At 42.1% G+C, this 17,538-nt stretch overlaps 2 protein-coding genes across 5 annotated transcripts in view; one reads left to right on the top strand and one right to left on the bottom strand.

Annotated features, from left to right (window-relative positions):
• Nucleotides 1-11,845, bottom strand: part of maco1a (macoilin 1a) — a 12,404-nt gene extending 559 nt beyond the window's left edge. Inside the window, exons 1-11 of one of the 3 annotated variants that reach the window (XM_058405391.1) lie at nt 11,548-11,845; nt 10,557-10,698; nt 8,457-8,583; nt 7,710-7,833; nt 6,459-6,637; nt 5,466-5,913; nt 4,012-4,170; nt 3,190-3,372; nt 2,673-2,793; nt 1,051-1,225; nt 1-973 (exon numbers count right to left, since the gene is read on the bottom strand). The exon at nt 1-973 is cut by the window's left edge and continues 559 nt beyond it. In XM_058405391.1, coding sequence (XP_058261374.1) covers nt 771-973; nt 1,051-1,225; nt 2,673-2,793; nt 3,190-3,372; nt 4,012-4,170; nt 5,466-5,913; nt 6,459-6,637; nt 7,710-7,833; nt 8,457-8,583; nt 10,557-10,698; nt 11,548-11,627 — 1,941 coding nt within the window. In that variant the 5' untranslated portion in view covers nt 11,628-11,845 and the 3' untranslated portion in view covers nt 1-770. Of the gene's footprint in view, nt 974-1,050; nt 1,226-2,672; nt 2,794-3,189; nt 3,373-4,011; nt 4,171-5,465; nt 5,914-6,458; nt 6,638-7,709; nt 7,834-8,456; nt 8,584-10,556; nt 10,699-10,880; nt 10,899-11,045; nt 11,353-11,547 lie in introns of those variants that run through there. The other 2 variants (XM_058405392.1, XM_058405393.1) reach the window with 2 other exon arrangements.
• An 85-nt stretch (nt 11,846-11,930) lies between these two features.
• Nucleotides 11,931-15,672, top strand: srfbp1 (serum response factor binding protein 1). 2 transcript variants are annotated; one of them, XM_058405334.1, is made up of 3 exons: nt 11,931-12,039; nt 12,980-13,607; nt 13,712-15,671. In XM_058405334.1, exons 2-3 carry the CDS (start codon nt 13,005-13,007, stop codon nt 15,176-15,178), a joined length of 2,070 nt encoding a protein of 689 aa, XP_058261317.1. In that variant the 5' UTR covers nt 11,931-12,039; nt 12,980-13,004; the 3' UTR covers nt 15,179-15,671. The 2 variants fall into 2 exon arrangements, with proteins under 2 accessions (XP_058261317.1, XP_058261316.1); XM_058405333.1 differs by having other exon boundaries at nt 12,012-12,148; nt 13,712-15,672.
• The last annotated feature ends 1,866 nt before the right edge of the window (nt 15,673-17,538 follow it).

Raw genomic sequence — 17,538 nt, forward strand, 5'->3', positions numbered from 1 at the left:
AGGAGTAAGTAAGAAGGTGTGTGTCATGTGACACAGGGTCATCAGGTTGAGCAAAGGGAGAGGCAGAACTGGTCATGAATTAATTTACTTCGAACTGAAAAGATTCAAGGCACTGCATTAAAACAATGACTGAAAATCAATCAGCTACCCCTACTTGGTATGTTTTTGCATACAAAGTAAATTTCACTTTTGGTCCATTTACAAAGAAGAATTGCTTTGACGGCAAAATTGCGCAAAAAATACATCAAAATCGGTCTCTTCCGAACCTTGTCATCAACAGTGGCCAATGAGAACCGTGAGGAAACAACGGCGCTTTTTAAACTGTCCCAAAACAATCAATTACAGCTCATTGGTTCCAAGAGAAAATGATAACACACTGGGTTTTAATTCAACAGAAATATGTTTCAGACACAGCACCTGGATAACGAAATCTCAGCTCATTATGAATACTTTTCTTTTATGGTAAAATAATTGAATGTGAAGTAATCATTCTTTTTGAACACAAAACTGCGCCGCTCTTGCTGGCAAAAAATGCAAACAAGCCTCTGTGCAGAGGCCAAGAACTGAACAATCCTGAAATCCAAACAAAGTGGTCTTAATCTAAAACCTTTGCTTTTCTTCTCCTGTTGTTTAAATAAACACCACATTTACAATTTACTGAAAGAACACAAGGAATTAAAAAATAAATAAAACACTCTTAAGAAGGTATGCATACTGATCCTGGTCAATTCAGAAAAGAAAAACAAAAACAACAAAAACAAACCAGGGGGTTATTTTTTAAGCGGCTGGTAGACAGACGCATTGGGGTCCAGACTGGACGGACTCGTGTCCATGAACTTTGACGAGTAGTGAGGTGAAATAGGAGGCATGCTGTTGGAATCGGAAGAGTATGCGATGCTGGGCATGACGGCCATGACCTCGGCTATCTTCTGCTTCAGCTCCTTGATCTCCTGATCCTTTTGCAAGATCTGACCTGCGCACAAATCTGGGGGTCAGACAAATTCTGAGAGCAGAAACCCGACTGAACCGGTGTGAAGGAAAAAGAAATACCTTGTGCAATCTCTAGCTGCCTTTTTGCATCTCCTAGTGCTGAGAAAAGATCCAGCTTTATCCTGGTCTCGGCACTCAGGCTGTTCTCCAGGTGCTGCGTTTTATCCTGCATGGCTGAGAGTGCCGACATGAGAACCTCTGTGTCCTTCTCGTTCTCTTTGTATTTGCGCAATTCCTGACAGAAGGAGGAAATTTGAGTGTTGTCTTATTAGACTGTATATGTTCGTCTTCTACCTATTCTTCTTCATTAACACCTCCGCTAATCCATTAAGGATCCTACACTACGTGCTGTGAATGCTTGAGAGTAGAACATGACCCAGTAGAACATTTATAACACACAACCTTTTATGACTCTATATTGTTAAACCAATAAATTTTTATTTGTGATAAATATCACAGCCATATAGTCATCTTTTACTTTCTTCTTATCTTAAATGAAACAAGAATTATATAGAAGAATGGTTGGTTCAAGACTTGAGCGGACTGAACTGGTGTCTAAAGACCCTTCGGCATCTTAGCAGAATTTATACCATGCAACTGCAGGACTGGTTCATGCTTGTAAATCTTTGCAACATTTACTTACAAGACCCTATTGCTATGCTTTTCTAAGGTTTATATTCCCAGAAGAGGTTCTACCCTTTGGCCTCTCCCTCTTGCATGACAGAACCCATGATGGGCAGAAACCGCTGTTTTGAGATGACTGGCTCAAATAATTTTGAGTCAATGACTCCACAGACTCGGTCTTTTCCAACGTGTGGTATTATTAAAACTTGCCAGTCAGATTGGTGCAGTGCTGGTTCAAGTGGTTAAGGCTCTGGATTGTTATTCGGAGGATCAGGGTTTAAGCCCCAGCACCACCAACCTCCACTGCTGGGAAACTGAGCAAAACCCATCCTGCTCCAGGGGTGCTGTATCATAGCTGCCCCGGCGCTCTGACCCCAACTTCCTCAGCTGGGATATGTGAAGAAAAGAATTCTACTGTGCTGTAAGGTATGTGTGGCGATAATAAAGACTTTGTGCCTTCAGTTCTTCTTCTGAGCCAGGTAGCTATGTGCAGATCATTATGGTTTCTGGTGAGCATTCTCAAATATCAATTGGGTTTCTTCCAGGCAGTGCCAGAGAAGATGTAGGTTACTCCATGATGCACATAATTTAGGAAATTAAACACAGAATTCAATGTGTGTTAAGAGATTAGTTTTCACTCTGTTCTTGCTGGCGGTCAAAACCCACTGGCTTCATCCCAGAGCAGATCTGCTATCCTAAATGAAGAGAGAAATCTGGTACTCTCAAACACATGACCTGTGCCTGTGTGTTTGTCTCTTTGGAGTGAATCATGAACCGAGGTCTGGGATACTCTCTTTAACAGAGGAGTCTGTATGCCCTTAGGTGAAAGCTGTTCTACATCAACACGGTAAATGACAACCCTCTGGAGGCTCATAAAGTCTAAAGCATTGCTTTTATAAGAAGACACGCAACTACTGAATTCTTAAAGACAGCAAAACGTATGGCACAGTATAGTATTGTGACTCTGCATAATACCGAAGGTTATACTGCTCCCACTCGTATTTATTGTCGAGGCAGAATGGAAGAAGGTTTTTATTGGAGTAAGGCTTGCGGCTCACCTGCACTTTGCCCTCCAGCTCTCTGAGCTGCTCTTCTTTAAACTTCAGGTCGTGGGAGAGCTTCTTACATTCGGATTCCAGCTCTCGAATTCGACTCCTCAGGGAGTCTGTGCACTCGCCCCTACAGCATCAAGAGATAGTGAGGGAAGAAAAAACAATCGATGAAATAAAATTGAAGTCAGGAAAGAAAACGTAGGTTTAAGTCTTTGTCCAATAATCACTATACTGTGAATCCTGATCCTTTTTGACCAATAGAATATAATTAGTTAAATAATATAAAAAATTTAGAAGTTGAATGATGCAAAAGGCAAAAGAGGAAAACAATCTTTAATATCTTGAATACAAACATGAAATAATTTATTTCCAGTTCATTAGTTATATATCTATAAAACACTCATGCTTGCCCCTGTTCTCTCTCTACTACATTCGATCTCTGCACATACTTAAAGAATATCAGGCATTTCATTGCTGTTTGAAACACTGTCCAGTGATCTCTGGGATAAACTCTAATCGTTACCTGGACGCCGCAGCGAGAGCGACAGCCCGGGCAGCCGTCGCCTCCTCCACCTTTTTCCTCTTTTTCTCATCGTTCAGCTGCCTCTCAGCCACTGACCGTGCCTCTTGCTCGGACTTCAGCCGCTTCTCTAGCTGAGTGATGGTCTGCTTGTCCTTCTGCTTGCACTGCACTGCATTATGAAGCCTGATGCAGAAACAAAAGCACTATTAATGCAAAGCAAATGCTGATGTTTAGACACCGATGGCCAATCAAACCATACTTTAAACCAAATGATGCCTTTATTTAACTAATTCATTTTTGGCCAGTGTTTGACTCGTCGCTATTTCCACCAGCATGTGAGCCCAGTTAGCTTGGCAAAGCTAAAAAATAGTGCAGAACATCGACTGATCAATCACATAATCGTCATCACTGATCCTCCTGATTAAGGTTTCTGGATGGACTTGCTCTCTAGCAGGGAAAAAAAATCAGTACCATGTCAGGACCAAGTGTCTGCTAAAGTTTCTCACTTGGTTTTGTTTTAAAACCAATAACTAATACTCCTACTCCTCTGAACTGTGCTGTTTGGTGAATAAACGCGATAAATCTACTTGGTTTACTTTCATATATGACCTTAAATTGTGTACAGCTTCACTACAGCCTTAGATCACTATGGAGATACTGGAGCATCTTCTGCAGCTTAGTAAATAAACGTTTGATTATTTTTATTCAGATGTAAATGTTAGCCCCCAACTCATATTCTGAATAAACCAGAATCACTTCATTTTTCCCGCTTTGAATCCAAAAGTGAAGAAAAGTGCTTTTTGGTGTATGTTAAATCCTCACTTGTTCTGGAGCAGCTCGTTCTCATGGTGGAGCTGGCTGAGCTCTGAGCGAGTGTTCCTCTCGGCGCTGTTCAGAGAGCTGATCTGAGAGCGCAGCTCCTGCTCCAGCTGGCGACTCGCCTGCAGATCCGCCTTCAGCTTCTTTACATCCTGTTCCAGACTGCATGCACAATTACAACATGTTTTACTGAACACATATCGTCTGTGCAAATTGTGAAGTTTTGTTCTGATAAACCTGTGGCATGCACCAGTAATTAATCAAATGCGTGGTCATTTGAAAGTCTCCGAGATAATAATCACCGGATTACTCATAGTGGACACCGATTATTTCACTTAAAATTAAAGGGGCTCTCTAAAAGGTTTCAAAATTTCCTAATAAATACACCATAACTAGTATTTGCAGCTGAATTCCCACAGATTTCACTAGCATTTTCATTTAAGACCGTCTATAACCCAGAAATTAGCGCAACCAGGAATCTAAATATGCGCTTTAAAGAACAATTCAGTGTTTTTTAACGTAATTGCAAGAAAACCTTGAATTATGATTTCATTTTCCTGATTTGGGTTGCAGCAGTGGCTCAGCCTGAGCCTGCTGCCTGTTTTCTCGGCGTCTGAGTGAGTTTCCTATGGGTTCTCTGATGTCCGCCATCTCCCCAAAAATATGCTAGTAGGTGAATTAGTGACTTTAGTTAATTAGTGAATTAGTGAACGTGTGATGAACTGGTGTCCCAGTCAGGATGTACACCGATCAGGCATAACATTATGATCACTGACAGGTGAAGTGAATAAGACTGATGATCTCCTCATCATGGCACCTGTTAGTGGGTGGGATATATTAGGCAGAAAGTGAACATTTTGTCCTCAAAGTTGATGTTAGAAGCAGGAAAAATGGACAAGTGTAAGGATTTGAGCGAGTTTGATGAAGGACCAAATTGTGATGGCTAGACCACTGGATCAGAGCATCTCCAAAACTGCAGCTCTTGTGGGGTGTTCCTGGTCTGCAGTGGTCAGTATCTATCAAAAGTATCCTTAAAGTCCTGTAAGGATCTGCTGCTAACATCCTGGTGCCAGATACTACAGCAAATCTAGTGGAGTTCATGCCTTGATGGGTCAGGGCTGTTTTGGCAGCAAAAGGGGGACAGACACAATATTAGGCAGGTCATAATGTTATGCCTGATTGGTGTATTCCTGCCTTGTTCTCAGTGTTCCAGCTCTGGATAGACTCTGGACTGAAGCTGAATGAATAAATGTTATCATCTAATCCTTTGTTGAGTATATCAGCACTACAGCAACTACAGACATTGTAACTTTACCTCTGTTCGCTACAAAGCAGTGACACTGGAGGCTCCTTCCATGAATAAACACTGTCTCACAAAAAATTTCATATCAACAACTACACAGATTTATTCTGATCTGCCTTTATATTGTGTAATTTACTATAATAACGCTTCTTACCGCACCAAAGTGTCTGGTTTACTGAGCTGGTTGTTGGGTATACAGTTCTCCATCAGCTCGCGATGGGAATTCTTCCCGACGCTTTTCTGCTTCCTCTCGTTCCTGTTGGATGAGGATGGCACGCTGCCATTGGTGGAGCTGTGGCTGCGTGGGGAGGAATTTTTGTAATGTCTGGATGAGGAGGCGGAGCTTGCATCTGTGCCACCCACGTCCTCCGCGCAGCCGTTCAGCTCGTTGTTCAGTCTCTTGCTGCTCAGATAGTTCTCCATGTACTCAATGTCCTGCAGCTTCGACTCCTCGGTGTGTAGGATGTTGTTGTTTATTCCTATGCTGTGCTGGTTCTGTTTCTTGGCCCGCTGCTCCAGCTCGGGGAAAGAGATGGGCAGCTTCTTGGTGCCGTTCTGAGCCAAAAGCGTCGGATCTGCTTCCAACACGGACTTAGAGGCTCCTAGATGGAGGGAAGGAAAAAAAAAAGGAAGAGGCGATCGGTCGACCAATTACGGAGGAATAATGTGGAGAGTCTGGCAACTGCATCATAAGTAAAGATGAGGCAGCCTGATGCTACATTTCCACTTCCAAGATGAAGAGGAGCTGAATTGTGTCCGTACTCGTACTCATTTGCATAACAATTTGCCATAAACAGGTCTATAGAGACGTCGTTAAAATGCCAGGCAGCAAAAAATGCGGCAGCATGCTGTGACAAAATAATAATACAGATGTGCATTATAGAGTTGCTTACCAGGAAACATTACAGGTTGGATCAATGACTGGTTATGGTCATTTTATATACACTGAAGAATCTACTATGCCACTTTCCCCTTATATAGAGAACGGTTTTGCTGTAAGTAAGAGCAAACATCCTTCGTTTCATCTTCATGGCCATGTTTACTTCACTTGCATCATTCAGCTTCTCTTTATCTGCTTCCAGTGATCCAGACGTGTTTTTTTAAGTGACAGTGTCCACACATGGAATTATGTGAATGTTGTGCTTACCTTCCTCTGCCTCGCGCTCCTGCCTCTGTAGCATCTGCTGTTCTAGCGGCAGAGCCTGCTGCAGGAGCTGCATGTAGAACTCGTTCTCCTTCTGCACCTCCTTCTGCTTCCGCAAGCGCATCTTATAGCTCACGTAGCTCTTAAAGCCGAAGCCCAGCGTCACCACCGGGTAGCCGATGCTGTGGAGGCAGCAAAAGGGGGAAAAGTTTGTTTGGTGCCACTCTGGTTGAACTCCTCCTAATATTTCAAAGTAGCGTGGGAATAGAGCGTATTAATTTTTTATCCTTTTATAGTTTTGCTTGTTGTGGAACATTCCAAAAAACATGTAGGTTCATTTACATTTTAACAGCTACAAACCGTGGTTTCTTTCCCAACCCCACCCCCATCTCTCTCCCTCCCCCAACCAGTGCATGTGATGTGATGAATCTTACCGGTCATTTTCCTACACACACCTTCTAGAGCTCATTTCCCATGCACAGTGTGTGTGTGTGTGTTAATCAACCTACCTCCAGCTCTTTATCACTGACTGTTTCTGATTGGCTGGGGGTTGGCTATTTTTAGCTGGCTCACAGCTCTGAATGCAGCAGTGACACTGAGGTGTTTCAAACTAGCAGCATCGAGGTGTACTTCGGTTTAGAACTGATTGCAAAGTCTAAAGATATTCGAGCTTCATCGCTCAAAAAAAAATACTAACAGAAATATTAATGTATAACGGTATTTTGCACAGCTTTGTGTTTTTATATAAAACCCTACAAAGATTAAATCTTCTAGTGTGGCTGTGTAAGGTGCTGTGTTTCCCCAAATTTTCAATTTAGTTAAAAAATCATTTAATTTAGTTGAGTAATAACAAGTTCAAGTTACAAACATGACCAGAGTTGCTGCGGTCAGAGCGACGTAACCTGTTCACTGCAGCAGAGGATATGAAAAGGTGAAAAGTAATGGTTCAAAGTTTCGCTGCACTGAATTATGGGTATTGTTTGTTTCGTATTCAGTGGACACGTGTGCAGTAGATTGTGACGCCTCGTCACGTTTCTTTTTCTTGTTTTGTTTGTTGGAAGCAAATGGCTGTGGGTAAATGTCACACACCTCATAGAGTCATCTATCTCTATTCTATCCATTTCTACGTCCGCTCGTGAAAGGGCTACTAGATAGGTTAATCAGGCTATGTGTGAGTAGACAGGGAATGTTCGCGTTCACGTGAACGCATCATGTGCCTATGTTTTAAAAAAGAGCTGCATCTTACAGCCTTACCAGTGAGCGGCAAATGGACGGCACAGGCCCACGTGGAAGTTTTTCAGGTCTTTGAATCGGATGGCGGCTTCGATATAGACGAAGAGAATCCACAGGGAGATCGTGGGCAGACACACACCTCGCTCTGAGGACACACACACACGGCTATTAGCCAAGCGAACGGCAACGGAAAGATTTCAGTTTTCCATTTCAGACAGTGCTCTGTATTAGCAACAACCAGTGAAGCAAACACACACACACACTGACAGCTGGCAAAACTTGATAACGCTTACAGAAATATCAAACTATGTGACTTTTCTTCTCTTTAACTGAGCTTTCTAGATTCTGTGAATTCCTAAACCCTCTGAGGATAAAGATTTATTCCTAAGATATTGTTTAATACCCCTCACCGGCCCATTTCCACCGTGCCTCTTAGAGAATTAGGGGAAGAAGTCTTGTAATTCTTTTAATGTGAGGTTAAATATGCATGTGTGCTAAATGTTTAATGATGAGGGTGGAGGTAGAACAGAAATAACAGCAGTCAAATGGCCTCCACTGCAAGCAGAGGCTGACAAATGTAGTTGGAAATGAAGTGAGGCAAATAAATAAATAAATAAATAAATGAGTAATTGTGTTTATTTTATTAAAATAATTTTGTGTTTTTGTGTGTGTGTGTGTGAAATAACCTGCCATAATAATCAACTATACAATAAATTCTGACAATTATTACATATTTAAAAAAATATTAAGTAATATTGCAATACGTACCCGTGTGCCAGACATATTGTACCCAAACGTAAGTGCTGGCGGCGAAAAACAGCCATTGCATAGGGATGAACAGCAGGCATATGATGTCTGACGTGAACGTAACGCAAACAAAAAACACCGAGAATGCCTGAAAGACAAAAAAAAAAGAAAGGAAATGGAGGAAAAGTTAATGGACATGTCATCATTTTAGGACATAGGATGCCTAAAAAAAAAAAAGGCAATTTTGAGTGTGTAAACAAACTCTTGTGTAATTTCAGAGAGATAGAATTCCCATCAGAAATGTAATTAACTTCCCACACTGTGATAATTATGCAGATATAAAGGAGGAGAAATAAACAAACAAGCGAGCGGAGTTGCAAACTTCATAAACTTCATGCTACTGTTTTCCATTTATCAGCATTAGCTAGAAACACACGTATACGAGCACAGGGAGGTTCGAGGGGATTATTTTTAATCATCGCATCAGTTTTGAGGTGATGATGCTCTTGTTTTTCTCCTGAAACACTACAGTTTAGTTCCTACTATCACGTATTTTATAAATACGCAACCAATCCACTTTATTTCATACTCGACTGACCTGGAGCCAATCTATGCTTTTAATATATTCATCATAATGCCTCTATAAAGCTGTGAAGGCAACAAAACATGGCGGTGCGTTATTGATTATTATACCGCAGCAGCAACTGGTCAGAGGGTGTTGATTAATTTTCTATAGCAGCAGCTCTGACTGTAGTTTCATATTAATGTGCTTGTTATCGTTTCATTGGCAACTCACACAAGGACTTGGATGAGAGATGCTCTCTATAATCAAATTAAATACGTTCATATGATGGCGCTTTGTGCGAGGAGATGTTTATTTGGCATTTATGGACAGAGTCTCTGGACTCAGAGGTCATTCTTCCTGACACTGTTCATGTTACCTAATAAAGGTGTCTTCAAATTAAGAGCCTGGTGAGGGAACTACTGATTATAGCTGTTAGATTGTGTGATAAAATAATTGAAGTAAAAGATGTTCTATGAAGTTAAACCTAACCGTAAACAGATTTTTTAATGACTCTTTGTTTTTGAATTATTTAAAAGAAATACATATCAATGACTAATTGCCATCTATGATGGATGTGCTGTTGCTGGAAAATACTCCTCCTCTGGATGGTTAAGGAATCATACCACAAACTTGCTGATGATTTCTCTATTACAGCATGCTCTGTCATGGTTTATTCTTACATACCCTGCCTGGAAATACACTATATTGGCAAAGGTTTTGGGACACCCCTCCAAATCATTGAATTCAGGGGTTGGCCCCTTAGTTCCAGTGAAAGGAACTCTTAATGCTTCAGCATACCAAGACAATTTGGACAATTTCATGCTCCCAACTTTGTGAAAACAGTTTGGGGATGACCCCTTCCTGTTCAAACATGACTGCACAACAGTGCACAAAGTCCATAAAGGCATGGATGAGAGAGTTTGGTGTGGAGGAACTTGACTGGCCTGCACATTGGGTCCTGACCTCAACCTGATAGAACACCTTGGTATTAATTAGAGTGGAGACTGTGAGCCAGGCCAAAGCTGTGACACCCGCCTTTGCACATGAATGTAATATGGAGTTCTCCCGCCCTTTGCAGCTATAACAGCTTTAACGCTTCTGGGAAGGCTTTCCACAAGGTTTAGGAGAGTGTTCATGGGAAAGCTCTAGAAGTGCATTTGTGAGGTCAGACAATGATGTTGGACGAGAGGGTCTAGCTCGCAGTCTCCTCTCTAATTCATCCCAAAGGTGTTCTATCAGGTTGAGGTCAGGACTCTGTGCAGACCAGTCAAGTTCCTCCACACCAAACTCACTCATCCATGTCTTTATGGACCTTGCTTTGTACACTGGTGTGCAGTCATGTTGGAACAGGAAGGGGTCATCCCCAAACTGTTCCCACAAAGTTGGGGACATGAAATTGTCCAAAATGTCTTGGTATGAAGCTGAAGCATTAAGAGTTCCTTTCACTGGAACTAAGGGGCCGAGTCCAACCCCTGAAAAACAACACCTTTGGAGGTGTGTCCCAAAACCTTTGCCAATATAGTGTATGAAGTAGCTATAAAGAAAATGTCACTCACCAGTCCCTGGTATCTGAAGGAGTCATACACACTCCTGATAAAGAGCCAAAAAGGCCACAAGTACTCAAAGCGAAACTCCAGGACAAAGTCTGCCAGCAGCACCAGAGCCCACACGAGCAGGAACTTCAGGTAGAGGAAGGTACTGCGAAGACACGAGGTACAGGACAAAGATCAGAAATACATATCCATAAACATAAATAACAATCGTGTTACATTTCAGAAAAAGCTCGTCTCTCCTGGCAAACATAAATCATGTGCACGTGTCATGTCGGAAGATCTCTCGAAGGATTTTATTTCTGGTATTTGTTTTGCATCAGTTTATACATTTTCAGTCAGCTGGGAACAAACTGGAGCTGTTCTCGTGATGAGATAAGAGGAGAAGTAAACAGAGAGCAGGCTCATTAACTGGCAGCTGAACTTTGAGCTTGAACTTAAACTTGAACTTTTCTCTCTCTCTATATATATACTTGTTCTCAGAGGAATACTCACTTGTAAATCAATGCATGTTATAACTCATGTATTATTAGCGTTATAATACACGTGCTACAATATGTTATAACTCGTGTATAGCTCGTTAATTAACGTGTGACACCTGGAATGTCACATTTTTCAGTTAAATGAGATCTGGAGATCATTTCTGCCATGCTGGTCCAGGCTACAGAGCAACCTGTGGGCTAAAGATGTACTGACACCGCGCTGCTTTATTACAGCTGTGCACGAGCGCAAATACACATAAACGTATACACGTGTGTATAACGTTAACCGTTAAATAACGGACTAATTTTAGCTCAAGCTAAAGCTAGGCCGGTGTCACAGTGGCTCGGCTAGCTTAGCCTGCTCACTCCTCCCAGCTGGAGCTGACTGGAAAAGGGGTTTTTTAAGCGGCTATTTGAACGCGTACAGCTCTATACTGAGGAGGGGGGGGGTAAAAAAAAGGGCCGGCGCGGTCGCGCTAAAGTGGCCGGGCGGAGGTGCGCCTCCTCCCGCGTACCTGCCGTGAATTCCCTCGGCGATACGGCTCCGCTTTAACGGGCGACGGAGTTTGCTGCAGTCCGCATTGCGCCGCTTCATTCTCCCCTCCCTCTTCGACTGGAATATATATATATATATATATATATATATATATATATTTATATATGTATTTATATTTAATATAAAGCGTGTATTTATTTATTTTTTTCTCCCCCAACCGTTATGTTGAGTAGAATCAGGGTAGCGCTCTAACGCTGACCCACGTCACGCCATGAACACAAGCTTGCCATCATTTCAACTCAAAGAGCCACAAAGCAATAAATAAAAACAACTCCAGCAAAAGAGAGAGAGAGAGAGAGAGAGAGAGAGAGAGGGAGGCCCCGCCCCCTTTTACACAGCGTGACCAAGGACGTGACGGCGTCATGCAGCCACGCCTTCTCTTACGTCCACGATCATGGCGGCGCCCTAAGCGAGAAATTTCCATGCGTAAATAAGTCATTTTTTTAAAAAGGTATGTAAGTAATCGTGCTAATTAATTAAATCGCGATATCTACGGTATAAAAATAAATATGTGTTTAACTATCACGTGAATGCCCAAAGGTTAACAGATCTGACTAAAGGTGTGTAGATCATACTGCCATGCCTTCCCTCAGCCATGCTGGTAAACAATTTTAAAGCTGAGATATTTCTCACGGGTTTCTTCTCTTTGATAAATTGCTAAATTTATTGATACATTTAATGATTTGATTCCGGTTGTGTACAAAAAAAATCTACAGTAAGTAATTGTCTGAAAGTGAGGTTACACTTTCCCCAGACCTCATAAACGATCAGTGAATAGAAGAGAATGAGAATAGAGAATGGAAAAGTTCTCAAAATGGACAAAAGGCTCGAGGAAGCGGTTTAGGTTTAGCATCTTATCAGAGATGATTATCTCTGCAGATTACATCGTGTTTATCACCGATTAATGTCAATGTGTTTTGCTAATTCCATGCCCTCTCCTGTAAAGAGAATACACTGTTTTGAAGAATAAGCGATGATGTGGTTAAATAAAACTGTCAGATAGTTGTGGTCTTAATATTTGCTCCTCACTGTTATTGTGAAAGAAATGTTGGCTTAAGTACATCGTAACTGAGACATGTGTTTATTATTAAAACTCCACTCCATGCCCAATTTTCTCAAGCGCCCTTAAGTCTGAAGTCTAGCGCAGTTTCAGCATTAAAGGCTCACTATGTGTGCGAAAGTGCTGACTGTAACTCCAGGATTCATTGTAATGTAAGGTAATCATTGCTGGGATTCTTCAGGGCATTAAACTATAGACTAAAATCATTTTTAACAAGATGTGTGTGTGGTGTTGTATCTTGTGGTTGATATTCTTGTAAAAAATTGAATTGTGACTGAACACATTTAACATTTGGGTCTCATGGCTATAAATTCTGCCCTACTTTTTCCAGTGCTCTACATAAAGACAGGAGAAAGATGCCAGCCGCACTAAACCTCAGCAATGAGGTGGTGAAGATGAGAGCCGAGGTGAAGCGGGTGAAGGTGCTCATCATCCGCAAGCTCACCCGCCAGATCGCCGTCCTGAAGAAGAAGAAAGGGACGGAAGCCGACCTGGAGAGGAACCAGAGGAGAGCGGCGAGGTTGCTCGAGGAGATCCATGTACTGAAGGCACTCGCACCAGACAGCGTCACCAAGGCAGCCCTGCAGAGTGACATCAGCTTTGAGAAAGTGTGCCAGAAGAAAGAGTCCAGCCTGTCAGAACGTGCCACAGCTCGCATTGCCACACACCCTGAGTTCAGCAAGAAAATTCAGAGCATCAAAAATGCTGTCAAAGCCTTCAAAACCGAGAGAATCAGCGCTGAGAGGAAAGAAAAAAAATCTAGAGATGATGAGCAACAAGAGAGAGAATCAGGACTAGATAGTGAAAATGAAGAGGGCTCTGATGACGATGATGATGATGAAGAGGAGGAGGATAAGGCTAGTGATGATGACGCTTCTTTTCAAAAGGTCCAGAAAGCAGATGAAGAGCAATTAAACGAGCCAACAAAACAAAATAAGGATCCAGTCACAGCAAAAGAGGTCTACTGTCTAATATTGTTATTTCATAAACATACCTAGATGACTCTGGTGTAAAATCCATCATTTACTATTGAGTTAAGTTGTTATTTATTATTCCTTCGCAGAGCCGCTCAGAAACAGGCAGCGTTCCAGCCGAGGTGGTGAGGATGAGGAAGGAGGTGAAGAAACTCCGAGTGCTGATTATCCGGAATCTCACGCAGCAGATCGCCGCTCTCAAGAAGGTGAAGGCTGACGATCCTGAGCTGAAAGGGAACATGGAGTGTGCGGCACGGCTGCAAAAAGAAGTGCAGGTTTTGAGGACGCTTCTACCTGATCACGTTACCACCAGAGCTCTCGAGGGGAGCATTGACATGGAGAAAGTGTTCCAGGATCCAGAGTCCAGCGTGTTGGAGAGAGCGACGGCACGGATCGCCACACACGCACGCTTTGTAAAGAAGCTTCAAGATGTCAAACAAGCCATCGAGGAAGAGAAGATAAAAGCCGCAAAGGCTGGAGGAGAGAATAAGGATGCTAGTGAGATGATGAAGGCTGAAAATAGTGATGGGGAGGTTGAAGACGAAGATGAGGAGGAGGAAGAGGAGGAGGAGGCTGGTGAGGATGATGATGATGAGGACGAGGAGGAGGTGGCTGGTGATGATGGTGATGATAAGGAGGAGGAGGTTAAGGCTAGTGATGAGGAGGAGGAGAAAGTGAAATTAAAAGAGACAAATCAGACCTTGAAGGTAATTCCTAGGTCAAACCTTGGAAAGCCACCAGCAGACACTAAGTTGGCTTCTGCAAAAGAGAACCCAAAAATAGTAGAGCTGGAAAAAGCTGTGAGAAGTCCCTTGAAACCAAAATCTAGTCCCAAACCAGCTGTCAAAGCAGTCCAGAGTCTACCATCCAAGAGCAAAGAAGCAGCACCACAACCACCAGTAAAACACGTCTCCAAACCTGACACCAAGAAACCAGAAACCAGAAAGGACACAGAAGAGTCGGATTTGTCTGATTCTGAAGAGGAGAAAGAGTATTTTGACGACAGCACCGAAGAACGTTTCCACAAACAGTCTTCTTATTCGGAGCAGAGCGACGACGACGACTTTTTCCTCGGCAAAGTGAGCAAGCTGAAGAAGAAGAAAAGCGACACTGCTCCCAGACCTGAGAAAACAAATGACTCTAACAAGCCTCGAGAGAAAGAGGTTAAAGAAACACCTCAGTTCAAGATGCAGTCAGTCTTCTGCTCTACTCTTTCCAAATCCAACACTTCCTCTCAGAAGGGTAAACACAGTGCTCCGAAGCCACCACCTTTCCCAAACCAGAAACGTGACGAGAAACCATCGTGGGTGAAAAGCCAAGGTCCTGGAAGGGAAAGAAGGCCTCCGGGATTTAAAAATCAGACTCCTGGATCTGGAAGAGGAGAGAAAACTGGTAGACCTGCATTTGATCGGAAAAACACTCCGGCTAATAAAGCAGGGAAACATTCCCAGCAGGCCCTGCATCCGTCGTGGGAAGCCAGCAGGAAGAGGAAGGAGCAGCAGGCTCAGATCACAGCCTTCCAAGGCAAAAAGATCAAATTTGATGACGATGATTAACATCTCTCAGGATTTTTCTTTATTTGTTAAGACATTTACATTGATTGATATGTTAGACTGGCTGTATGTGTAAATCCTGAATAAATGTAAATATGTGTTTTCATCTTGTTTCTAGAAGTTTCCTGGCCAAAAGTAATTAAGAATTAGTATGATTTTAACATTTGTCTTTTCTATATATTGTATTTCTGGAACCTGTAATGTGAGGAATAAACCATTTTAAGGTCATTGTTCTTACCCTGAGGTTGAATTTTTCAGTAATATGAATGTCTTAAATGGTTTTATTCCTTCAATATAATACAGTAACCCATGATGATTTATTAACGAACAGCACTTCATGCTTTTTTTAACACTCACATGAAACGTGTTAGTTCCTGTTATCAGCCAGTCAGTACGTCACAAGTCTCTGTCTTTCTTCTCATGCCTTGAAATAAGATGTAAAAAGTCCCCTGTTCTGAAAATAGTGGAGACACTGGAGACTCCTTCCATAATATATTAAATAAACATCTCCACACAGCAAACTGCACTGTATCAACTATTACGCATTTTCATCCAGTTTATGTGGATTATCTGGATCGGGTTATGTGCCAAACTAAGTTTAGCATTACTACAGAAACATATTAACCTGCTATTAACCTACATTTACAACCAGAACAACTCTCAGAGCTGCTCTTATAGCAAATGAATCAGCACTAAACCGATCAGATCTCAGAATTTAACAGAGCTAATCTATGCAATTTGCAAAGTTGTTTTAGGGAATATATAGCATGACACGATTATTTAATTATTTGTGGCTTAATTATGTTATTATTTTCTGGATTTGTTATTATTTTCAGCGCTATGTTGCACTATGGTGGATTATTCCCCACACAGCAGCCACAATGACACGATATAGCATGTGCTGTGCTGCCACATTGAAAAGGAAATGTGGTCTCTAAGTGTACACTGAGATCAGAAACCACACCATCACATCTGTGTCAAACATTCAGACCAGTACAACACACACTAGACTGTCTATTGTGGACCATCCATCCAAATAATATTTACTCAGTGTTGGATGGGGTAATTCTATAGCTACTGTAGTACATATATATATATATATATATATATATATATATGCTGTTCAGCCGCTCCATATGACATCGGAGAGCTAGTCTTTTCAGAGCTTGAGCAAAAGGTCTAGAGCTGATATTGATGTGGATTTTTTTGGCTTGATGCTCTTGTTTCACAACACGAAGATGAGGAAATACGAACGCTGAAATAGTCATAAACAAAATTGATTACTAAGTCAGGACATTGTTGCGAAACCTAGAGCATGCTGGTGTTTTGCAATGTGTCAGTGTGGCATTATAAAGGACAGTAATAGCTGATTGGAGAACGCTTTCAGAAATTAAACAGAAAGAAAGTGTAATATGTGGATTATGGGCCAAAAATGGTTACAGTTTTGTAGCTGTATTGTTAGCTATCTATTATTCATCTACACTACATGCCAAACGTTTTGGGACATCTGTCATTACATGCACATGAACTTTATTGACAACCCATTCTTAATCCATAGAGTTCTCCCACCCTTTGCAGCTATAACAGCTTCAACTCTTCTGGGAAGGTTTTCCACAAGGTTTAGGAGTGTGTTTATGGAAATTTTGACCATTCTTCTAAAAGGACATTTGTGAGGTCAGGCACTGTTGTTGGACGAGAAGGTCTGGCTCACAGTCTCCACTCCAATTCATCCCAAAGGTGTTCTATCAGGTTGAGGTCAGGACTCTGTGCAGGCTAGTCAAGTTCCCTCACACCAACATGCAGTCATGTTGGAACAGAAAGGGGTCATCTCCAAACTGTTCCCACAAAGTTGGGAGCATGAAGTTGTCCAAAATGTCTCAGTATGCTTAAGCATTAAGAGTTCCTTTCACTGGAACTAAGGTGCCGTGCCCAACCCCTGAAAAACAATTCTACACCATAATCCCCTTCCACCAAACTTTACACTTGGCACAATGCAGTCAGAGGCAAGTACTGTTCTCCTGGCAACTGCCAAACCCAGCCTCGTCCATCGGATTGCCAGACAGAGAAGCGTGATTGGCTCGGCCATGAAAACCTATTCCATGAAACTGTCTACACACTGTTCTTGAGCAAATCTGAAGGCCACATGAAGTTCAGAGCTCTGTATGTAGCCATCGACTCTGCAGAAAGTTCAGCATGTGCTGACCCCACTCTGTGATTTTACATGGCCTAGCACTTCGTGGCTAAATTGCTGTTCCCAGTTGCTTCCAATTTGTTATAATACCACCAACAGTTGACTGTGGAATATTTAGTAGCGAGGAAATTTCACGAATGGACTTATTGCACAGGTGACAACCTATCACGGT

Source organism: Hemibagrus wyckioides, linkage group LG12 (genome assembly GCF_019097595.1).
Source record: "Hemibagrus wyckioides isolate EC202008001 linkage group LG12, SWU_Hwy_1.0, whole genome shotgun sequence".
NCBI classification, from domain to species: domain Eukaryota; kingdom Metazoa; phylum Chordata; class Actinopteri; order Siluriformes; family Bagridae; genus Hemibagrus; species Hemibagrus wyckioides.

Coding starts and splice junctions, on each gene's coding strand:
- srfbp1 (XM_058405334.1), top strand. CDS start 13,005: ATGCCAGCCGCACTAAACCTCAGCAATGAGGTGGTGAAGATGAGAGCC. Junction 13,608..13,711: donor ATCCAGTCACAGCAAAAGAG/GTCTACTGTCTA, acceptor ATTCCTTCGCAG/AGCCGCTCAGAAACAGGCAG.